The sequence below is a fragment of the Leucopleurus acutus genome (genome assembly GCF_964270905.1).
Source record: "Leucopleurus acutus genome assembly, chromosome: 7".
Taxonomy (NCBI): Eukaryota; Metazoa; Chordata; class Mammalia; order Artiodactyla; family Delphinidae; genus Leucopleurus; species Leucopleurus acutus.
In genome coordinates, this window is record NC_139150.1 from 104,110,183 (window position 1) to 104,134,874 (window position 24,692).

General features: G+C 50.9%; 1 protein-coding gene across 1 annotated transcript in view; it reads left to right on the plus strand.

Moving 5' to 3' along the window:
• DPYSL2 (dihydropyrimidinase like 2) overlaps nucleotides 1-24,692 on the plus strand; it is a 72,221-nt gene that overhangs the window by 29,702 nt on the left and 17,827 nt on the right. Inside the window, exons 4-8 of the mRNA XM_082843281.1 lie at nucleotides 12,985-13,149; nucleotides 15,351-15,412; nucleotides 15,893-15,973; nucleotides 16,722-16,790; nucleotides 21,888-22,008. Of these exons, the coding sequence (XP_082699407.1) occupies nucleotides 12,985-13,149; nucleotides 15,351-15,412; nucleotides 15,893-15,973; nucleotides 16,722-16,790; nucleotides 21,888-22,008 (498 nt within the window). The remainder of the gene's footprint in view (nucleotides 1-12,984; nucleotides 13,150-15,350; nucleotides 15,413-15,892; nucleotides 15,974-16,721; nucleotides 16,791-21,887; nucleotides 22,009-24,692) is intronic.

Below are 24,692 nucleotides of genomic sequence, written 5' to 3' on the forward strand. Positions count from 1 at the left end.
AAGTCCTTGAGTTTCTCGCCGGGTTCCCTTCCCAACAAGGAACCAGCAGGAAGGAAAACAGACCCAATCTTAGCACGTGAAAGCCTTGTGGTGTGACTTTTATTTTTTCATGATGTTCCGGACAGCCCTGTAATCTCTTACTTTTGGCAGGCCAGTTCAGAATCTGTGGTCTGGTAGTCCCAGGCAACCAAAAGCTGAGACAAACAGAGGAAGTGTCATTGCTCACATGTTTCCCCAGCCACCTCATCTTGGCCTGACACAGCCAGCTGCCACCCCTCTTCGAGGTGGAGCTGTTCAGAGCCGAGTCTGTCCTAGCCCCAGACGGAGACCCTTTTGGTTGTCCCCCCAACCCCTAGGGTCCCCCCTCCCTCATTACTTTCCTGCATGCTTTCCGTAATTTGTTTCTAGTCTGGAATTTATTTATGGCAGACTTTGTGGTGAAAACTGGGAAGTCTCTTCCATTTTTTTAAAGCAGCCCGGAGTGGGACTTCCCTGGTGGTTCAGCCGTTAAGAACCCGTGCTTCAGCTGCAGGGGATGCAGGTTCGATCCCTGGTCGGGGAACTAAGATCCCACATGCACGTGCAAAGATTGGGTCTGTCTGTTTTTGGCTGTGCGGTGTGGCCAAAAGTCCACAGGAAGTAGGATAGGGAGCTCACCTCCTACCCCTCTGCCCCTATCATACGCATGTAGGCACACACGCATGCATGCACACGCATGAACACACACACACAGGCATGCGCATACCCTCTGGTCATCATCCTGGTACCCAGGGCCTTGTGTCTGATAAAGGATGCTAATGGAAGGGGGTGTGCTCAGGAAATCTGCCAATCCTCCGGGTCTGTGCTTCCACCTCTTAGGGAACCCACCATGGAAAGGGAAAGGGGAGAACAAGGTCATGCATCCCAGCCTGGAGTTACCACGGCCCTTAGGGTTTTGAAAATACAAATAGTTTCAATATTCTAAAAGCCTGCCGAGATTCACACTGCAGTGATGTTTCCAGGGTAAGATCAGGTTTCTTTGCTTGTGATCGGAATGACATGGACTCTGTTAATGATGATTAGTTTGTGTTTTCTGCTCTGCGTGGCCGTTTTTCTTGCGTTTGATTCCTAATGCAAATGGATACATTTCTTCATGCCTAAGACATTCCATTTGATAGGAAGATTGTTTCCATCATGCTGTCCCGGGGTTGGGAGCCGGGTGGGGAGGGTGATTCCCTGGGAGGTGAAAGGTCTATATTTATGTCTTGACAGAGGGTCTCTGTGACTCTTCCTGCTCTAGCATTTACTATCTTTTATTTTACGACCCATGCCTACTTGCTGTATAAACAGGACAGATTTGTTTTGCTTGTTTTAGTCTTATTTAGTTTTATGCAGAAGACTGTTCAGCTAGATGAACACTTCAAAGTTCCAGTCCTTTCTTGTGGCACCGGGAACCTTGGACCTTCTCTCAATAACATCTTTATCTGCTCCCTTCCCGCACTCTGTTAACCCCTCATGGGTCCTCCACCTGACCCTGACTCCCCCCCGCTCCCCCCTGCCCTGCCCCTGCCACCTGGCGCGCCAGCAGCCCTGAAGGGTGCCCTCAGCCTCCTAGATTCCGTGCCCCTGCGACGCCCGAGCCCTGACCCTCCTCACATTCTACCTCAAAGCACGATCGAGCCTATGGAGACTGACTTTGTGCCAGGACTTAGGCCAAGCAGCCTTATATGCTCAAGATGGTACTATTTTACTTTCAATTTACTTAATGAATGTTTGTATAAGACCTACTCTGCCAGGCCACTCGTATACACCTTTTGGAAACACCATTTCATAACAACCATGTGAGGAGGTACTGTTATCTCCATCTCACAGGTAAGGAAACTGAGCCCCAGAGAGGGTGAAGGATCCTGAGTTGTATAGTTAGTGGGTGGCAGAGCCCGGGTGCCAACTTAGGCAATCTGACCCCAGAGTTCATGCTTTTGACCCCTATGCTATGAGGTAGCCACGGTTGCTATACTTATTTTGCAGATGGGGAAACTGAGGTAGGGGGGTGGGTGGTTTAAGTAACTCGCCTAAGGCCCTAGAGATAGTTAGTGGCACAGCCAAGATTCATCTCCAGACAGGAGAGCTTGGAGCCGGGGCTCTGAACCTGTGCACGCTCTGTGGGGTTTCCGGCACATTCAGTGTGGACACTTATAGCCCTGGAGACCATGCCCACACAGAAGTTACTGGTTCTAAAAACTTACTGGTGCTCTAACGTTTTTTTCATGAACACGACTGTACTTAGCCCGTGGAGTTGAGGCCCAGTTGTCCGACCAGGGCATTTGAGAGCCAGCCAGCTCGAGGGCCGGTGAAGTCCATGAGAATCCCCGGGACTTCAGGCGGCTTAGAGGAATTCCAGGATCCAGACACGTGCCTGGAGCAAACTTTGTGTTTCTCCCACCGGTAGGTGGGTGTGAGGTGGCATAAAGCTGGCTTGTCTCCAGGCTGAGACTCAGAATGCCTGTCTAATTACAGGAAACAGAGCCCCCTCCAGCAGTTAGCCAATGATTTCAACATCTCTTGGAGAAATTCTACATGAGCCTGGAGTTGGAAGCTTTGATTTCTAATGAGTTTGGCTGGAATTTTCACCTTTGGCTTTTCTTGCCTTCTCCCTGGGCCACGATTTCATCATCCTGCTTCGGAGCTGGCATTTCCTATTAAGTGTCTGTCCGTCTGTCTGTGAGCCCACATGGAGCTGAGAGAAAGCACAGCTTCGGTCCCTGCACTTGGGTCCGAGGGGCCTGGGCTGCAGCCCTGCCTCTGTCTTGAAGGCCTAACAAGGCGCCCTTAGGGGTATCATTTTAGGGCTCCGATTGACAAAACTAAGAGCAGAGATAAGGGCACAGGAGAACTAAGATGGTGGCCTAGCCATTTCATCATATCCTGGTTAAATTGTCAGTAACCTCTTTGTACAGCGGGTAGATCTGCTCTTTTATGTATTACTTAGTCCCCTACTTGGGTCTTGGAAGGTGGCCATTTATCTGAAACAGAGATGGCCTAGAATAGTGAAAAGAGCTTTGTTTTTTACTCCCTTAAATAGCAAGCAAATAAAGTGAAAATACCAGCACTGCCTGGGGTGACGTTCCGATGCGTGGCTAGGGGCGGTAGGAAGTGATGATGCTTTGGAATGCAACGTGGTCATCTGTATTATGAACTGTAGTAACTCTGACTCTAGGACCCTCTCCAGAGAAAACCATTTAACATGAGGTGAAAGTTATTTGCGTGAATATGTCCATAGAAACATGACGTATGAGAGAGGAAAATTGGAAGCGCTCTATAGGTTCAACATAGGAGAATGGTGAAGAAAGTTGTAATAGATTCTTCTGAGAATAGTTCCCATAAAAAATGGAATTACAAAGACTCTGAGACAGCATGGTATTAAGAAAAAAGCCACAGTTAAGAGTGAGTGGGCTTTTGATTACACCCACATAAAACATGTACATGACAGTTGTGGAATATGATATCGAAAAAGATGAACAGTTATGATTAGGATGGTGGGATTATCGGTAATATTTTATCCTGTTATAAAACAAGTAAAGGAAACAGGACACATTGTGGATTCAGCCCTGGGATTAATTCTGGTACTGGTACATCACTTTATGTGTCTTTAGTGACTTTTGAAACTTCCCTGGGACTCAGATTTCTCAACAGTAAAAAGATAGAACCATTTCTAAGGGTCTCTGGATCTGAACCTTGTCATAGCCATTAACAGTCTCTTTAAGTGGAGTCTGCCGGACTTGCTTATATCAATAAGCAATTAGTAAAAAACAACTCGTGGGCAATTAGTGCCATCGTTGTGCACAGACCATGGAGTCCTTTAAGCATTCCTGGTGGTCAAGCAGTGCTGCAGATTTGTTGCCACCTTTCGCGCCTTGATGATGCCTTGCCTGCAGGCGCTACTCCGCACATCCACTTCAAGTGAGCGGAGAGCAAACCATCGAGTCCACAGAGGCTGGTTTTGAAGTAAAGCCCTGTCTGGCAAAGTGACTCCACTTCCTTCCCTCCCCATGTCCACTGGTCGACGCTGGTGGGCGCCTTCCTGGAAGGTTGACCCACACGTTGTCTACAGATGGGCTCTCAGGCTCCCCACGTCTGCTTTTGATGAGTCGAGGAGAGGATTTCTGCGCATCATTGGGTTGATAAATCCTCTTAAAGGATTTACACATTATAAATGACCCTTCATTGCCACACGTAGATTTCATTAGCTCAGCCTTTGATCATACATGCAAGGAGGCCGTGGGCAAGCTATACCAAGCCTCAAAGAAAAAGGTTTTACAAGGTGCTGACATTTTGACAAGCTCTTACCTGGCGGCCCAAGTTGAATTTCAATGACCCACGTTGGCTGTATCCCCTCTGCCCACCGGGTTCAGTTCATTAGCTGCCCACTTAAGTGAAACTGCATATGTTTTTGATGATAGAAAAGGGTTTAGGTTTGGAAAGTTGAGGTACGTGCTATTCGTAGATATGCCAAGAAGGTGATGGTGAGTAAAGGCTGTCAAACAAGGCGGGTTGGGATTCGAGCTCTGCAGGCACGTCCCATGGCCCCCATTTCCTCATCTGTGGTGCAAGCATTGTGAACCCACCCCGCCTGCCTGGTTTGAGCATCACACAAGATGAGGCATGTGAGAGCACGTGGTGAACCACTACAGAGCTATACCGAGGTGAGGTTGATATTGTGGGTCTCAAATAAATACAAACAGTGGTGTGAAATTATAAAATGGTATGACATTAGAAAATGATCTAACTGTCCCTTTCCTATTAAAAAAAAATTTCTGGAGGCGTGTATATGTTTCCCTAAAGTGGGAAGCTTTGGTTATGCCTTGTGCTAAATTGTGAAAATGGAATGAAGCCAAGAGGCCTTTCCAAGATCATCGTTAGAATCAGAACTAACACTGGGTTTGGAATCTGGGTCTTCTCTCTGCCCTGCTCTGCACCTTTCCTTTCTCACCCTCTGTCTCCAGCTCTGATTCCTGGGCTCCCAGGGTTACTACCTTCCAGCAGCCTGGAAGCAAGGGGCAACCTCATTCCACCAGGCCCAGGCCACGGGAAGGGAAATCTGGTGGGCAGGGGGCATGGGCTGCAGGTGTGGGGAGCTCCAGGTGCCCGCTTGCAGCTTCTGGATGGGCAGCTCTCTTGGGGCAGCAGGAGCCACCCTTACAGGTGCTGCAGCATGGGGGTCCCACCTGCTTCTCCAGCTGCTGGTCACGGGGATTTGCTGGAGGCTGAAGAGGGCCCAGGTCCCCAGATCCATCCACCAGTGAGTGCTGAGTCCAAGACACAGGAAGACTTGAGACACAGGAAACTTGCAGAGTGCTGTCTGGAAGCAGGGTCCGTGGTGCTGTGGGTAGTCACACTGAGGTGGTAGGGACGGGGTTGGGATGAATCTGGAGCATGTTCAGTCAGGGGATAGATAGGGGTGCAGTGGGTGTGAAAGGGAGGCTGGGACATGGGGCGTTGACAGCGATTCAGCCCTTTCCAGAGCTTGGTGGGAAGGGCAGGGCAGGAAGAGAGCAGTAGCCCAAGGATGGAGCAGAGTCATTCCTACATGTACCTTTTATTTAATGTTGATTTAAAAATATTTTTTTTAATGGACTTTCTTTTTATTTATCTATTTTTGGCCACACTGCGTGGCATGTGGGATCTCAGTTCCCTGACCAGGGATTGAACCCATGCCCCCTGCAGTGGAAGCACGGAGTCTTAACCACCGGACCGCCAGGGAAGTACCCTTATGTGAACCGTTTAATGTATTTTTTTTTCCCAAATAGATTTTAAGTATTTCAGGAGCATGGTTTATTTCCTCCAAAGCCGGCTGATCATAAGATCACTTAAGAGGTTGTTTGTTTGTTTTAGAAATACATTTTCCTGGCTTCTGCCTCGGCCCTTATTCCCCCCAGATCTGGCTTAACGATTCTACCAGCGATCACTGGACACTGAACGGTTTCTTATGGCTCGACTTACTTCATATGAATATACTCGTTTAGTTTTAAAAACAAGATTACATTAAAGGAAGTTCGGGAAAGAGAGAAATTAGGGGATGACCCCAGTGCCTCAAGGTTCGAGCAGTTAGTCTGCCTGCGATTGTTAGGCTAATGACAGAGTTCTCTTCTCTGTTTATTGAATTATTGAACTACTTGCTGCCCTTATACGAAGTAAAGGGATAAGACGGCACTTTAATTCTCAATGAGCCACCCCTCCCGGCTTGCTTTTTTTTTTTTTTTTTTTTTTTTGCGGTACGCGGGCCTCTCACTGCCGCGGAGCACAGGCTCCGGACGCGCAGGCTCAGCGGCCATGGCTCACGGGCCCAGCCACTCCGCGGCACGCGGCGCGGGACCCTCCCGGACCGGGGCACAAACCCGCGTCCCCTGCATCGGCAGGCGGACTCCCAACCACTGCGCCACCAGGGAAGCCCCCGGCTTGCTTTTAAGCAGAAGTGGCTGAATAGGGGCTCTGGAGTCTCCCATCTGGGGTCACAGTTCACCTGTGCCAGCTAAGGCCACTTTATGGCCCACCTTCCAGAGTTCTGCCCAGGGCCTCGCAGGGCTGCAGCCCAGGTGCCGTGACGTTGCTCACCTCCTGCAGGCCGGGCCCTCTGCCCCGTGCGCTCTAACTAACGTGAGCAGCTGACTCAACCTCACTGTCCCTCAGCTCCTTTAACTGAGAACTCAGGCCACCATGGCTCCTCCTGCAGGGGTCTGGTGTGAGGATTGAGGGGGATAATGCAAGGAAGATGCACAGCTTAGTCCTGGACACATGGGAAATACTTGATGAATATTCATTATTTTTGCCATTCCTCGCATCTTCAGAGTCCGCGAATGACACTTGAGTTTGTTGTTCCTTTCTTTGGCCAGGGCTAGCCTGAGGCTGGGGGCCCCTTGCCGGCATGCATTCAGGAGGGCTGGGATGTACCAGTCGCTGTGGTGAGTCTATATGGGGGATGGGTGGGATTGCTGTGTGTGACAAGGACTTTAGTGGAGGGTAGGGGTCCTAAGCTGGGTGTGTGCATTCGCAGAGTCCCACGGCTGGGCCCCTGGGAGGAAGAGTGGTCCAGTCCTCGAGATGGCCGAGGCCTTGCTTGCTAGAGGCCCGTGTGATGTTTGGTCTCTTCTGTGTGCCAGTCTTCCTGCTTAATTAATGCTTTGGGGGACACAGAGAAGAGAATACAAATGGTAATTGGTCATATCTGACCGGCACCTGGTAGACGACATCGTATTGAGCGCTCACAAAAATGCGGTGAGGTGCATTATTATTGCCGGCTTGTAGATGAGAAAACCAGGCACAAATTGTTCTAGGGGCTTCCCTGGTGGCACAGTGGTTAGGAGTCTGCCTGCCAGTGCAGGGGACACGGGTTCGAGCCCTGGTCCGGGAAGATCCCACACACCGTGGAGCCACTAAGCCCATGTGCCACAACTACTGAGCCCATGTGCTGCAACTACTGAAGCCCACGTGCCTAGAGCCCGTGCTCCGCAACAAGAGAAGCCACTGCAATGAGAATCCTGCGCACCGCAACGAAGAGTAGCCCCCTCTCGCTGCCACTAGAGAAAGCCCGCGCGCAGCAACGAAGACCCAACGCAGCCAAAAGTAAATGATAACTAAATAAATTTATATAAGAAAAAATGTTCTAGATAGTTCCAGCTCTTAGGAAAATGCTTCCTTGCCTTGTGGGAGAAGCAGTGTATTTGTGCAAGGCGAGTAGTTAGCCCTGGAAGCACGTGCTTTAGAGGCACCTTAATGCTTCACAAAGGGATTTATGTGGGAGTTTTCCTTATGAAGGAATGTGACTTTGTCTACCTGCTGCTCTTTTTCAGCGTGTTCCCGTAGCAGGCACTCTTCGGAGTAGTTCCCATATTGACTCATTTACACCTCACTAGAACTCTGTGGCTTAGGTACTAGTATTAACCCCATTTTACAGATGAGGAATCTCAAGTCCACGGAGGCTGAATATCTTGCCCACAGTCACATGCTGAGGAGGTGACAGGACTGGTCAGGAGCTCAAGCATTACCTCTCCTATGTGTCCCTCTCCTATCCCCAGGCATAGGTGCTTTCTCTTCCCTTTCTGCCTTTTTTCAGAACGAAACTGTCAGGCTGGGCTCCCCAAAGGCTCTTATCTCTCTACCAACAAAAGCCATTCCCTGCTGACTAGGGCACCTGGCATTTCGCTGAGTAGACGCCAGCCCCGAAACTCGGCGGTGGTTTGTGTTGTTATCTCCCTGATGGTTTGCTTTTAATTCAAGTCCATTAATTTATCTAAGATGGAAATGGGTGAGGCCAACGCGCGCGCGCACACACACAGTTAAATGCAGGGCCTGGAGAATGAGGCAGTGCTGATTCTGGAAGGGGAGGCTGGTGATGGGCAGTTCTGATAGTTTCAAGAGCGGCCCCAGGGAGCGCTGGTGGTGTGTGTACCGACTGCAGGAGATTCTAGACCTGCCCCTGCAGGGATCTGTGGGTGAGGCTTCGGAGAGGCAGGGGGAGGGCCCGAGCGGGGACCCGGCAGGGCTGACCACCCCCACATCTTTCTCCTGCTTTACCTGCTTCTCCCCCCAGCAGACCTGGAATGTTGTCCTTGTTCAGCCACCTCAATTCCAGAACCGGGACCGCGGTGGTGATTTTCTACCATCTCTATGTGTTCTGAGTACGAAGGACCCCATGCAGATTGATCAGAAACACTAACCGCTGGCTTTTAAAAATTCTGGGGTCTTGGATTATGTCAGGGCTGACTTTCTAGGTGTGATGTTGTACTCAGGTTAGCAAGACATCACCCCTGGCTGGGGGGGTGTCTCGGGGTGGAGGGTCTGAGCATCTGTCTGTATCGTTTCTCACAACTGCCTGTGAATCTACAGTTACTATAAGACGTTTAAACAATAGGATCTTTTAAATACTACAAACTCCAAAGAGGTCCTGGAGCAGCATGTTTACGTGGTGTTAACACTTTGCCGATATCCAATAAACGTAACAACAGGGTACCCAAACCACTCAAGGCAATAAAAAGGAATGAAGTGCCGATACATGCGACGGTGGATGAACCTTGAAAATGCTATGCTAAGTGAAAGAAGCCAGACGCAAAAGACCACATATTGTATGATTCTTTTTATATGACATATCCATAGACTCGGATAGCAAATTAGCAGTTGCTTTGGGCCGGGAGTAGCAGAGACGGGAGGGTGTGGGGAGGGGCAGTTGACGGCTATGGGGTTTCTCTTTTGGGCGATGTTCTACAATTAGATTGTGGTGATGGCTGTGTAACTCTGACGAGACTAAAAATTGAACAGTTGAAATGAGTGAATTGGCTGGTATGTGAATTATATCTCAGTCAAGCTGTTAAAAAAAAGTAGGGTCCTTTGACAGTTTGAAGAGAAGTAATAACAGTCCTTTGGAAAGAGCTGGTGTCTTCTAACTACAAGCACTTCTGGACGCTGGTTGGAACCCCTCAGTTCAGGCTGCCGTCCTGGGGCATCTTCTTGGCTGTCTCGTAAACCAGGTTCACAGGCCTCCTCCTGAAACCACAGTGGTGTTTCCGATGGCTCATCCCGAGGGGATGAAGACTCGGCGTGTGCCAGATGTTTTGCCAGGTGCTTTCACACGCTTTCTTGAACTTACAGCCCTGCACTCAACGGTAGTTGTTTCATGCCCGCGTTTTATGTGTGAAGAGAGGAGGGTCCCAAGGAATATACACAGCAGGGGGGTGAGGCAGCAGGAGTCAGAATCAGAGCTTGGGGTTCACCAACCCCAAAGGCCATCCTTTCCTGGTCCGATGCCAGGCTGGGTTGATGAGCTGTCCCTCACGTCTTACAAAAGCGGAGAGAAGTCAACTGTCAGGCAGAAGCCAGGCTCTCGTAGGGACAGATGGCTTAGGAAAGTCACCAGGGAAAAGGCCTGTGAGTTCCATGCAAGTCATTTCCAGGCTTTGTCCTCAGAGGAGAATCTCTGCTCCCTCCGGAAATGAGTATGATGCTCTGCCCTGTTCCCTGGAGCAGCTCTTCCCGGGAGAGCTTCTATTTAAAGAGAACTGTGGGAAAACATGTGGAGGCTTTTCGTGGACACGTTTCTGAGTGTCATTAGCCCTTGGAGGAAATGTGTTTCTTTCCCTGAAGCCCTTAACTTTGCCTGTGTCCTGAGTGTTCAAGGGTTCATAACTCTAGGAGCTGCTTTTGGATATGTAGAGAACCAGATATTTTTGGTCAGTGATAATGCTGTTGTGTAGTAAACAGGACCCTGATGGTAAAGTGGGCATGAGTGAATGGCGGTTTGGCAGAAGAAATCAGTGGGAAAAGATTTGCCCTCAGTTACTGATGCTCAGAATGGAAGCTCCCAGGGAGCTTATTAAAAGTTCAGGTTCTCAGGTCCCAGCCCAGACCTACAGAATCCGAAAATCTGGGGGTGATGTCAAGGAACCTGGGTTTTTGGGGTTTTTTTTTTGCGGTACGCGGGCCTCTCACTGTGTGGCCTCTCCCGTTGCGGAGCACAGGCTCTGGACGCGCAGGCTCAGCGGCCATGGCTCACGGGCCCAGCTGCTCCGCGGCATGTGGGATCTTCCCGCACCGGGGCACGAACCCGTGTCCCCTGCATCGGCAGGTGGGCTCTCAACCACTGTGCCAGCAGGGAAGCCCGGAACCTGGGTTTTAATAAGCTCTCAAGATAATTTTTAAACACCCTGAACTTCAAGGAGCATAGCACCCAATGATCTTACCTATGCTTGGAGTTGAGCAGGAAAATCTGATTGTGTTCCCAGCAGGGCATGTCCTGATCTTGCAGGGTGGCGTGGGAGCTGGAAGGGAGCATTCATTCATTTGTTGAAAATAGGTATTGAGCACTTCCTATGTCTAGGCACCTACCCCCTGCTCTGAGGGAGTTTACATCCCAGCGACAGGGGATGGGAGGGGGAGAATCAGAGAGTAAAGTACGGAAACGATGCAGAAACTACTGCACATGGGGGTGCGACCCTGGGATGGTGACATTTAACCCAATCAGAGGGAGAAAAACGAGATGCCCAAGGAAAGAGCAAGGTGAATGGATTTCCAAAGAAAGAGCACTGCTTGTGCAAAGGCCTGGAGGTCGGGGAGTTGGGCAGGTCAAAGAGTAAAGTAAGGCTGGGGTGGCCTGAAGGTGGTGAGCAGGGGGTAGGTGGCAGAGATTATGTTGGAGAGATGAGCAGGGACCGATCTTCAGGACCAAGAAAAGGAGTTAGAATTTCACTCTAGAGATGGTGGACAGCTACCAAAGGCTTTTTGGAGGAACCAAGAAAAGGAGTTAGAATTTCACTCTAGAGATGGTGGACAGCTACCAAAGGCTTTTTGGAGGAGGGCAGGTGATGAAACCAGAGGCGTGACTAGGGAGATACTGCCCAAACTGTGATTGCTACAAAGTCAGGTTTTCATCCTTTTTTTCTTTTTCTTTTTCTTTTTTCTTTTTGCCAGGGGCAGGGGGACACAATTTAAGAAGAAAACTTGAAATCACTTTGTCAGAGTTTCTATGTTAGTATTTTACGGATGGAACAGACTCGTATTAGAAGTGTATATGCTCATTGCTTTTGTTAGGTAACATTATATGTTATATGTATTACAATACCAGCAATGTATTTACCCATTTAATTACATATACTACTACTTATAAAAAGTAAATTTTGTCAAAAGAAAATTCAGCCTAGATGTCCGTATTTTCAAGCATATGAAGCCAAGCTCAGCTGATTACAGTTGAGCAGCGTCTGCAAGATTTGATCCACTTCAGAAATCTGAGCTCACTAGCATTGCCTGGGCTGGCATTTTCTTAGCTGAGAACTGCTTACCTGGGTGTAGAAAATCTAATATTTAGAGGAATGATTCATTGCTTTAGGCATCAAGAGTCCTGGGTTTTGTCTTCTTGGTTATGTAAGTTTGATTCAACCTTGGACACGTCATTTCAGTTTGTATTTCAGTGTCTCTGTGCAGAAGATGAGTAATAATAATCATGGTAACTGGGCAAGAGCTCTTCAGGACCTAGGAGAGACAACATGTGCAAAGGCCATGTGGCAGAAGGGAGGAGGCTGAAAGATGGACTGTGTATTTGGAGATCAGAGTGCAAGGGGTAGGTGGTCCAGGGTGATTTGTAGAGGTAGGCAGGGGCCAAGCCAAAATCTTGAGGACCTTGTTGGGAACTTTCATTTTTATCTGAAGAGTAAGGGGAAGCCGTTGGAGGATTTAAATTGGGGAGTGACACAAGGTTGACATGCCGTCTCATTGAGTCCTCATAACAAATGTATGAGGTACGTAATATCCCTATTTTAAACCAGCACAGAAACTCAGGGTGGTGGAGATTAAGTGGCTCACCTTGCTGGTGGGGGGTGGAGGCAAGAAAGAGACTCAGGTGAGCCTGACTCCAGAGGCCTCTGTCCTCCGTATCAGCCTACCTCAATAATAATATAACAATAACCGCAGTTTTAAAATGCTTTGAACTCGTAGGATGAAAGATCTCCCTTAAATTACAAAGTGGTATTATGCCGCAGAAATCCGAGTGGTGATGAGAGAGTGGATATGCCGGGGAACTTCTAAAAGGCCCAGTCTGCATGGCTCCGGTCCAGCATCCTCAAGTTCCTTGCCGTCTGGTAGGGGGCGTCTCACGAGCCAGCTATCAACACAAGGAAGGGCTTGCCGGCTCTGGCCAGCCATCTGACACTGCCATTGTCCGTAAGGACTCATTGTCCTTGAAATGTGCCCGAGCTCTGTGCTTTCAGCGGTTTTGAGCTGGGAAATCAGATCAGGGCAGGTCGTGCGTGGTTTCACTGGAGGAGTCGTGCCGTGCCAAGTTTCTGCTTTCTCCTTCTTGGGCAGTCGGCTGGCTTAAGTGGATTCTTAGAATCTGGTTGTAGAGATCACCATCTCAATTTTGAACCCAAGAAGCCCTTGTTCAGGGTCGAAATGGGGAAACAGCTGCTGGCCCGCAACCCTTGAAGCTCCTGTTGGTGACGACGCATGTCTGTTCCTTTCTAGTTGACCATGTGGTTCCCGAGCCTGGGACCAGCCTGCTGGCTGCCTTCGACCAGTGGAGGGAATGGGCCGACAGCAAGTCCTGCTGCGACTACTCTCTGCACGTGGACATCACCGAGTGGCACAAGGGCATCCAGGAGGAGATGGAGACCCTGGTGAAGGACCACGGTAGGTTGTGCTGCCCCAGCGCCTTCTGGGGATATTTCCTTCTCAGCCCACGAGCTGGCTGAGCCCTGAAGGAGAGCTTCTGGGAAGAGTGCTGATCGATGCCTTCTGCATCCCCGTGCCTGCCAGGAGGGAGGGCTTAGGCTGCAGCTCGTGCTCATTGCAGGTGGCCAGACAGCTAGTCACAGCTTACTGGTGTGAGCGAGCTGTGTGCACCAGCCAGGCTGGAGAGTTGAGGCTGTGAGAGTGATTTGCCCTCAAAGGATAACATGGATATCCCAGGGAGGATTCTGGGCGGTCTTAGGAGAGAGCCCGGGACGCTGAGTACAGGACTTGAGCAGTCTCTTCCTGCAGACCCAGAAGAATCAGGGTAGATTTGAGGGAGATGAGGCTCTGGGACCACCTGTGGGCTCTGTCTTTGTCCATAGGACTATTTTGGGGAGGAAGATTCTAAGGATTGGGTTCTGAAAGATTCCCAGGGAGGCTGGGGGAAATCTTAACCACCTCAAGGTGCCTCTGGGACCCTCTTGTCCACAGGAACCTTGGGGGTTTGGGTGGTGTTACCAGACCACATCATCTTTGGGCGTCTCCTTGACCTTGGCTATAGACTGGAGGTCACGTGGGGTCACATGTTGACCTCTTGGGATCCTAATCGTCCAGGAAGCATCTGCGCTTTAGGGTTCTGGGACTGCTAAGCTCAGAAATGCCATGAGCTATGAGTAGAATCTAGGCATGGACCTGGCAGCTATCCGTAGATTTGGTAGGAAAAGCCTAGAATAAAAATCTGGAGTCTTGGGTTTCTCTGTCTGCTTTTCCAGAAGCTAGCTAGTATGACCTTGGGCAAATCACTTATATTTTATGAGTCTCAATTAGGAAAAAAAATCTCACATGAGGCTATTGGGTTAGATACCTTAAGATTCATTGCAGCATGAAGGTCCCATGTGACTGCAACTAGGTAACCCTTGACCTTTCTCACTTTTGAGAGTACCGACACTCAAATGGATTCAATACTTGTAATAAATTTACTCCACCTCAGCCTGGAGGGTTCCCATAGCAACTGTTGCCTAGCAGGGGACAAGGGCAGGGACGTCCTGAGGCACTGAACCAAGGCAGCTTCCAGCACCCCCGACAACTTGAATTAAGCTCCAAGGCTAGCAGGTTGTCAGTACGGTTGTTTACCATTGTGATGAATGTTGAGCAGGGATGTTTGGTCTGGTGCCTCTGGCAGCAAGAACCCTAACATGCCAGGGTGAGAACTGTGACATCTGCTTGTCACACTCACAGCCCTTTTCTTGTTAAAAAAACGTTTCTTAAAAATCGGCCTGAAAGGCAATCGGGTTACCAGAGAAACGACATTTATTATAGCTCTTCATCTGCAGGGTCTTCTAATTCATCTTCTTGTTAAAGTCACAACCGTTAGGAACAACTTTTATTTTTAACTTTTCACTTTTAATTGTGGTAAAATACAACCTAGTGTACACTTTACCATCTTCATCATTTGTAAGTGTGCAGTTCAGTGACATGAAGGACATTCACATTGTTGTGCAGCCGTCACCACCATCCATCTGCAGACCTTTTCTCAGCGTTCCAAAGTGCAACTCTGTACCCGTTAAACAATAACTTCCCCTTCTCCCTCCTCCCAGCCCCTGGCAACCCCCATTCTACTTTCTGCGTCTATGCATTTGGCCTGTAGGTGGAATCCTACAGTATTTGTCCTTTTGTGACTGGCGTACTCCCCTTAGCAGAATGTCCTCGAGGCTCATCTCCATAGTGAGCCTGTGTCAGAATTCCCTTCCTTTTTAAGGCTGGATAATATCCCATTGTGTGGCTGGACCACATTTTGTGTATCCATTCATCCACAGACACATTTTGCTTCCACCTTTTGGCTATTGTGAGTAATGCTGCTGTGAACAGGGGTGTACAGATACGGGCAATTTAAAATTTTGATACAGTTTTAACTTTAGAGAAAATTGTAAAAATACTATAAAGAATCCTTATGCACCCTGTTGCCAGATTCGCCCGTTGTTCACATTTTACCACGTTCGCTTTACCGTTCTCTGTCTCCATCTCTGTCTCTCTTTGTCTCTCCCTCTTTCTGTCTCTCTGCATACATATGCGTTATATTATTACTTCCTTATTCTCTTCCAGATTATTGGTTTATCTGTTTGTCACATCTCCACCTCTCTGTTTTGTCTGTCCACTAGGGGTAAATTCCTTCCTCGTGTACATGGCTTTCAAAGATCGCTTCCAGCTAACGGATTCCCAGGTAAGAAAAGCCTGCTCACTGGCATTCGGTATGTTCGGACCACTGCTGGTGTCTTGAAAGCTGCCTCCAGTGAGTGCTCACGGGAAATGGCTGGTGGGTGAAGCCCCGGATGTAACTCCCTTTAGGGAGGGTACGAACCCAGTGCCCTGGTCCCCCAGGACAGGTGTTCCACCAAGCTCTGGAATCAGCCACCTGCCGTGGGCCAGTGTGGCCGAGAGGTGTTCCCCGACCCTCTTCAGCAAACCTGGTGCAGAGAAGGTGTCACCCGAGAGCTTCTCCTAATTCAAGCCCTTTTAGGTTACCCTGCCTCTGTTAATTATCTGTTAATTACCGCTGGCCTCGGGAGTGTCAGAAAAGCCGGCCTTAATAGAAGCAGTGAGGGGTCCCCGTGCTGGTCCCTGTGGCTGTCAGGGAGGTGTTGTACTTGTGACCAGGAAGACAGAGGTCCCTGTCTCTGATCCCACCCCCTCCCTCTCTCAGATCTATGAAGTCCTGAGTGTGATCCGGGACATTGGAGCGATTGCTCAGGTCCACGCGGAAAACGGCGACATCATCGCAGAGGTATGTGCTTTCTCTTCATCACCTCGACGTGACCCACAGGGTGAGAGGCAGGCTCGAGAGTGGAGCAGCTTCCGTAGCTCAGCTCCGGTGGGGAAAAGCGGAGTGACCCAGTAGGACTGTACAGACAGCCTCACTGACAGCGTGAATGTTGGGGACGCACGTGCCGCTCGGCATCTTCTGTAGGATGTGTAGCCTTTCCACAGAGAAGTCCTTCCTCTCAGCGCTGTGACGCGGCTGCCTGTGGATGTCCACGTATAGATATCTTACACTGTAGCCCAGGGCTGGGGACACATTGGCTTTCGGCATCTCAGGGGACAGCTGCACATATTTGGGAGGCTGTAACTGATCTGTCATAGCTCGGGCAGCAGTGGAAGCAGGGTACCGTGCCCTCTCTTCGTGGGGTCTTGGGATGAGAGCTGAGTGGTCAGCGTGCCAGTTTTTTTTGCGGTACGCGGTCCTCTCACCGTTGCGGCCTCTCCCGTTGGCGGAGCACAGGCTCCGGACGCGCAGGCCCAGTGGCCATGGCTCACGGGCCCAGCCGCTCCGCGGCATGTGGGATCTTCCCGGACCGGGGCATGAACCCGTGTCCCCTGCATCGGCAGGCGGACTCTCAACCACTGCGCCAGCAGGGAAGCCCCAGCGTGCCATTTTGAGGTCTTGCCCGAGTAATTTTTACCCACGTCTCAGCAGTCAGAGCCATCTGGGGTCCAGCTCTCCCTGAAAGTCTGCTTTTCTTTAAACATTGCAGGAGCAGCAGAGGATCCTGGATCTGGGCATCACGGGCCCTGAGGGACATGTGCTGAGCCGGCCCGAGGAGGTGAGCGTCTGTTGGACGGAATGCATGAATCCTTGTTCTGGGGTGGGCGCCACCAGAGCCACAGAGAACCCACTTCCTGCCTGTTGAGAATTGGGCTTCTCGGGTGCTGGTTTTGGTCCCTCTGAGAAGTCACATCACCCCCTGAGAAGTGTCTACACAGGCGAAGTGAAGGGTTAGACTGTGCTGTGGGGTAAAGCAGTATGGCTTGTTTAGCCTAAAGACTCCTCTTTCTGTCTCTAATTCTTCAAGCCCTTTCTTGGGTAGACAGACACAAACAGCTTTTTATTAGCATCCAGCAGTTGGGGTTTTGTGGTTCATAAGCCAGGGCCTTCAGAATCTTACCATAACAGCTCTTCTAAGTGTCTAGAAAGCAGAAGGGGGACCGTAAGTTTTTCCATGGTAAGTCTGCACAGGGTATAACGTAATCAGCAGAGTGTGGTAGACAGAATCTTTCAAAATCGAGGAGGGAAAATTCAGAGCAGGGTTCTCGCTGGCCCCGACGTCGAGAGTCACTGTCCTGGGTGGCGAGGCTCGTGAGTGAGAAGGGGGTGCTCACATCTTACGGGACAGAGAACCTGTTTTTCTAAATTAGAATCTGTGGCCTCTGAATGCTTTTCAGGCTCTTGAAGGAAAGGCTCAAGGTCAGGCGTTGGAGGACTTGGCAGCTCTGAGCAGAGGATGCTGGGGGTCTCATGGAAATGAATAGATTTTTGTCCTTCCAGGAAAAGAGACAGGCAGAGGGGGCAGATAAAATCATCACGGGAGCGGATGGTGACTTAAAATTAGGATTTTTCCTCCTGGAAACAGGTGGAGGGAGTTGCTGGGTGAGAGGGGTACTTGCACAGATACTCCGAAGATTCCTTTCTGTGCCTTTGTTTCCCCTTCAAGGCTGGCCTCGGTGATCATTTTAACCGCATCTCCCTGGATAAAGCTGTGGGAGTGGGAAGGGCGGCGCAGGCATGACGGTCCCCAGACCCATCCTCCTTGGAGGTGGCTGGCCCTGCGTTCAGTCTTGAAACAGTTTTGGGATCCAGCCTTGGAGCTGCAAGGTCTCCAGGAGGGGCAGAGGGCTGCCTCTCCCTTCTTTTCCTTGTAAGCCCCACTGGGAGCTAGCATTTCCTGAGTACCCAGAGGTGCCAGACACTGCGTAACAGCCCACATTTCAGCTTTAGAGCGTCCTGTGAGGGCAACGCAACACAGCCTCCTTCTCACAACTCCAGGGGGCGCCATTCAGTCCATTGCACGGCTGGATCCAGGGGACCCATTCCATTCTGCTGCCTGTGTGTGGTGCTGCCCGGAGGTGTCCTGCAGTGAAGTGTGTCTCGTGTAAAGAAATCACGGGGGTGTGAAGTTTAGCATCAGAGAGCTAGAAAGTGCAAGCCCTCCCGACCCCTCAGTGTGTACACACACACACCCCGGAACCCAAGCCCAGTGGGAAGCCAGCGGACCTGTGTAACCAGGTGGTGACACCTGGGGCTGGGCTTCATTGGAAAGTGGACTCTCACCTCATCCGGTGGCTGGGCTGGATCAGCTGGGAAGAGGAAGAGGGTATTGTCCTCTGAGAAAAGCAAACGCCCCTCTTCCTGATACCCGGGGCTCCTCGTGAGAGCCGCGCACTTGTTTCCATTTCAGAGCCTTCCCTGGGGCTTGTTTCCGTCTCTCCCACCATCTGCTTTGCATCCCCAGGTCCCTGCAAACCCCACATAGAAAGCAAGCCCGCCCTAGGTTTACTGAACAGGCCAAAGCTGTCAGAGGAGAGGGGTCCTGGTTGCTCTTTTGACCACAGACATCAAACCTGTTTTTCCACATTGTAGCCGCTGTTGCACTGCGAACCTCCGAATCCCCAGCCGTAGATTGGGAAGGCTCCTTTAGGGGCTGGCAGAGCGGCAACGCTCCAACACGGGGAGCTTCTGGCTCCTCGGGAGGGTCCTGCGGTCTCACGAGAGGCTGCTTTGGGGACTTTCTCTTCTGTCTGCTTTCCACGGTCACCTGCCTCTCAGCTGATTCAGAGGCACCGACTCCAGGCCGGGCCCAGCATGCGGTGCTTCCCCTGAGCAGGTGCACCTCTAGGTCAGCCCCGTGAGCTGCCAGGCGCCAGCCACCCCCTTCTCCCTTGGCTGCTGGGGGTGGTTTTTGAGTTCATCGCCAGAGATCTGTTAACAGTGTGTTAAACCCTCCGTAAGAGATAAAGAGGATAAAACATGGATGCATCCTGAGGGAACTGAGATTTAGAGTCCGGTAAGGGGATATCGCCAGTGCACAAGAAACGGTTCAGAACATACAAAAATGTAGTTCCTTCCTGGTTTTATAGCCATCGCCAGCATCATGATGGTTAACTTGTGCTTGAACCACACAAAACCTGTTCTTCTTTCTGCTGGCCTTTCCAACCCAACCGTGTGAGACTGCCAGTCGGATTTCCCCCAGTTTTCAGCTGAGAAGATTGAAAAGGAGACGATAGGGGATGTGGACATCTAGAAACCTCCTGTCCGTCAGTGGTACCCAAGCACGTGTTATGATGGAGGCCTGTGAGGGACATAGAAGTGGATGAGAAAGTGGTCCCTTCTGAGAGGGATTCCAGACAAGCTGGGGAGGAAGGGGGAGATGCAAAGTAAGTAGGCGCGTGGCATGTGATGGAGTTCTGAGCCAGTTACAGCTGTAAGACAGGTGTCTGGGGAGTTCCCCTGTGGTCTAGTGGTTAGGATTCTGGCTTTCACTGCTGTGGCCTGGGTTCAGTCCCTGGTCGGGGAACTGAGATCCCGCAAGCCATGTGATGTGGCACAGAACACACACACAGACACACACACACAAAGACTGGTGTCTGGGAGGAGAGTGGGGCACTGAAGGTAAGGGTGACAGAATTCTTGATGGAGGAGGGAACCTCCTAACTGGGCCTTGAAGCATGGGATGGCTGGGGTATGCAGACAGCTGGGGACCTGGGCCACAAGGGGAGTGTCGTGTACTGACACTTCTGTGCGTGCCTGTATAGGTTGCTTTGCTCCCTGGACCTTGGGGTGGTCCATCTTTAAAACCAGAAACCAGGGCTTAGGTGACCCCCTAAATCCCTGACAGCTCTGTAAGGAGACAAATACAAAATTTTATGTTTAAACTGTAATACCGTTGTCATAATATTGAAGCCAGAGTTCACTGTGTGTGAGACAGTTTATGTTAATATCGGAGGCATACACATGTGCACCAGAATGGTACACGTGGATCCTTCCATGGTCTGGGTGAAACGTGGAGACGTGGGGTTTACATGACCTTCTCTCTCTGCAAGGTGACCTTAGAGCCTCTGCCCTCACGGCAGTTGCCCGACTGCGGGGTGGGGAGGGCTCAGAGCTCACCTTCCAGCGGATGAGCCAATCCAGACAGGGCCCTGGGGCCCAGATTCTCCCACCAAAGCAGTCTTCACAGAAGCCAGTGCTCCAGGGTAGGGCCCCCTAGAACTGGCACTTCTGCTCCATTTACTCCTTAATCAGCATGACTGTGCATTCTGGTTCACCCGGGGTCCAAACCCGTTGCCCCGTGAAGTTGTGAATAGCGCCTCTGTTCGCTTTCAGAAGAGTCTGGGTTGGGACAGTGAATTTGGGCAGTCACCTGCACCCCTGGAAGCCATGCAGATTCTAGTGGCGTCCTGTTTGCATTTCACCCTGTGGACTTTTATGGTGACCGCAGAGATGCAAGACGTCCCTCCTCTGTGCTGCCTGGGCTAGAGGCCCTTGTGTTGCAACTGGAGCCCAGGAGAGAGGAGGCCGATTGTTCAGCTGTGCCAGGAATTAAAAACACTTGGATGTTTAATGAGCTTTTTCAAGAGCTGTTTGGTTTCCCTTTGCATCTCGAGACATCTCTCTTCACATAGTTGAAGCCCAAGAGACCAAATGTGAAGGATGTCCTCGTGTATTAAATTAGATCACCCCTTAGCGCAGTTGCGGAACTTCAGCTCTTGGCCGAGCTGCCGTAGAGACTGGTTAGCTAAGATGATTCAGTCCAGAGCTTGGTCATTTCTTATGAAAAGTAGCAGCTCTTTATGGAACAGCCTAGCTTAAACCATTAACCCAAAATGAAGTCACTTATTTGCTCAGTAAACATTTTTGAGCACCTGCTGGGTACCAGGTGCTACCCTGGGAGAACTGCCCAGAGGATGCAACAAACCAAGGAAGACCCAGTCCCTTGCCTGGAAGAGTCGAAGCCAGACTTTTTGCCGGGAATCGGGAGGGAGCAAAAGGCTTTCTGAGGTCCTCTGTTACATCGTCTCACTTGCCCCTTCAGCGGCTCATGCCAAGCACACACTGCTGATTCCCCTGTACGGTATAACGGTCTAAGAACTAGTCTCACCGGATCAGTAATCCCTGGGGGTTATTTAGCAGTAATCCCTTGGGGTCTTTGGAACATCATTCGCTGAAGCATCATGCTTAAAGAATCAGGTTTCTGGTTAGAGCAGCCCTCCCGTCTCGTGCTGAAGGGTGTACCAGTCTGTGGCTGGCGATGATGCGGTTTGCCTATACAGAGGGGCCTTTGGTTTACACAAATCTGCCTGCTCCGTTCCCAGAGCCCTGTGAGGTCGCATTGTTTCTTAGATGATGCTGGCTTCATTTGTGGGCGTGGGACAGAAGCCCAACTCAAAAATTCATCACTGAATGTTTTGACTGGAGACCATGCCCCTGGAGTGAATGCACCAAACCGGGAGTCACTGGTTTCCAAGCACGGTGGTTCTCCAACATTAGCAAGTGTAAACATCACCTGGGGTCCATAAGAGCCACATTTCTGGGCCCCGCCCCCAGAGTTACTGATCCTGTGGGTCTGGGGAAGGGCCCGAGGCACCTGAGAATCTGCATGTCTTACAGACCCCAGCCGATGCCGACCACACTTAGAACCATCCACAAGGGCCAGGAAGGAATTGCCCCGTCCTTTCAACCAATCAATACTGAGTGACACTGGGCACGTCACCTCCCCCGCCTGCAGTGCCACTCAGGGTAGAGCCCTGAGGACACAGGGGTCTCTGGTTCACCGTGGCCTCTCCCGGTGGGACGAGGGTAGAGACGGGCTCAGGGGACAGACTGAGTGTGGGTGCAGTTCTCACGCTTGGATGCTCTACTGCAGGTCGAGGCCGAAGCCGTGAACCGTTCCATCACCATAGCCAACCAGACCAACTGCCCCCTGTACATCACCAAGGTGATGAGTAAGAGTGCCGCGGAAGTCATCGCCCAGGCCCGGAAAAAGGGTAAGTGCCGCCTGCGGTCTGACTGCGCGCAGGTTCCGGGGGGGAGGGGGAGGGGGAGGGCTGCTTTTCCAACCCCTCCTGCCAAGTGGGTCGTTCTGCTCTCCTCATGTTCCAGCATTAACCTAATTACAGCTGGGCGCGGCGGGGAGCTCCAGTTTCTTGCTGTGTTCCGGGGCCGCGGCCATGTTGGCGTCTATTTAAAGCCGCGCAGGGTGGGTGGACGGGCACACTCGCCTCCTGCCCCCACTTCTGTAGAAAAGTTGGAGTTCGTTTGACGCAGTCTAAATGGACCAGGCACATACACAGATGACGTCCGTCCATGCGCCGCAGAATCCTGGGGAACCTTCTATGGCTAAGCACCGTTCCCCTCCGTGGCTGGTAGTGATTTCCGCTGGGGTGTGTGAGTCTCATGGGGGCGTAGGATGGGGCTTTTGCCCTGGCCGCCCTCGTGTCCTGTTCTCCTTGTGCTGGAGTGGCTCTTTGTAGATTACAGCGATATATTCTGGGCTGAGGCTGGTCCTCTGTTCCAGCGGGAAGGTTCTTGGAAACTAATATACTAAGTGCTGCTTCCAGGAGATGTGCTGTGAGCACCTTAATGCATTATGAATGCAGCGCAGCCCTACTGAACCTGCCTTTGACTGTGAGTACGGGTAATCACAACACGTGGTCTGTGCTTGGGAGTGTAGCTCCACTTACAGAAAGAAAGCCTGATCCTGTGTAGTGGACTTGGGGTGGGTCTTGGCTGGATCAGAACATGAGTATCATAGAAGAGTTCTCCCTCCCTCCCTCCCTCCCTCCCTCCCTCCCTCCTTCCTCCCTCTTTCCCCATTTTATTTCCCAACCCGATTGCCTCTTTGCATTTCTCCAGCTCGGTGTCTCCATTTCCCTCTTGACTTTCTCCTAGCTTTCTCCTGGTCTCTGTACCACTTTCTTGGTGTCTCTCTCTCCCTCCCCCCCGACCCCTCATTCTTTTTTGATTCCTTTACCTCTCCCCATGTGTCTTTCTTCCTCTGTCAGCAAGGGAGCACTCTGACCTCTCTGGTTTGTTTCTGGTTCTCTGCGGGGTGTGATCCACGTGGATCCGGATTTTTTCACTGGTGGGTGAGTTGGTGCGAGACTTAGAACAAATTGCTCAATGACCGCTGAGTCAGCCTGTCCCAGGAGCTGATGGCCTCTAGATGGACCCGGCAATGAATTCCTAGCCCCTGTTCTTTGCAACTCCCCTGGGGCCTTTGTCCTTAGGCTCTTCATGAAATGGTTGCTGCGATACCAGTTTTTTGGAAACCTGCCCTCTCCTGGCAGCTCGAAGGAACTGCCTTTTTGCAATGGAACATTCACTGAGAATCAGCTCCGAGTTGTTTCTAGGAGACATGTGGATGATTGCTGTCGGTGACCCTCCCTCACCTGGGCCCTTTATCACCCAGGCACGCATCTGCAATACGGGAATCAGCCTCAGCGCCCAACGCGCATCACAGAATCGCTGCTTCCGTGTAGCGGGGTGGGGTGGACAGCTGGCACGACGTGTGCAAAGGGGAAGTTGGGGGCAGCTTATTTTAGGAACCGTACCATACCCAGGTGAAAATAAGAGACAGAAAGTTAAGCGAACATTTTAATATAGTTTTAATATAATTAAACATTCAATTTAGCAGAATTGAAACACCGAGGCCATGTTTTCCAATGCGGATTCTCACTTGTCTGGATTTCAAGATGGAGGTGTCTCGGTTCTGGGGCAGGTGGCACTGGCCCTGCTCTGGGGCTGCAGAGGGAGCTCTGGGTTCCAGGCCTCCCTGCCGGCAGTGCTGAGGCTCCTTTCTCCTTTCTGTGTCTCAGTTTTCCCAACTGAAGACGCAGAGCTGGAGTCCAGGTCCTCTCAAATATCTGCAACTCAGCACCCCAGGATGTCGTTCTGTTGTCTTTATGACTTAGACCCTGTGTGTGTGTTGGGGGCTGAGCACCAAGAAGGGACCACTTCAGTGGTACATACATATACGTACAATACAACATAAAGCTGTATTGAGCGTTAGGGCTCTGGGATCAGTATCCTGTCCTGGATCAAATCCCAGCTCCACGAGGCACTAGCAAGTGATGGTGGGCAGGTGACTTACCACCTCTAGGTCTCATTTTCCATCTGCAGGGGAGGATAGTCGTGGTGACAAAGGCAAAAGGATGATGCTTAAATGAGATAATGCACGTAAGGGCTATGTACTACTATGATGATGAAAGAGTGAAGGGCTGGTTTAACTTTGGGCTTGTTAGAAGAGCAAAGCAAAGATGCCTCTGACCTGGGGCAAGGATTTTCTGCTGAGGATTGTTTTTCAGCTTCGGGTGCCTTCTTCTGGACCCTGGAGGCAGGTATGGGACGCTGCCAACATGCTGTGGCTCCTTTTCTTCCCCTGTAAAATAGAGAGTTCCCTTATTTATTCCACGAACTTTAACTATGTGATACTTAAGGCATTTGAGCTGGAGGTGAGGAATGGTCCCAGCCCTGTTAGCTCCTTTCCTAGCAGTGGGAGGGTGCAGGAGCAGATGGTCACATGGGAAATAGTTTATCAAAGAGGTGCGAGCCAAGTATGGTTAGAGCACAGAGGAAGGCGCCACTGTTCAGACACGCACTGCAGCCCCCTACCCGGTCTTAGAGGGGTCAGGCTGTGTAAAGCGACTCAACATCTCTGTGCGCATGTGAG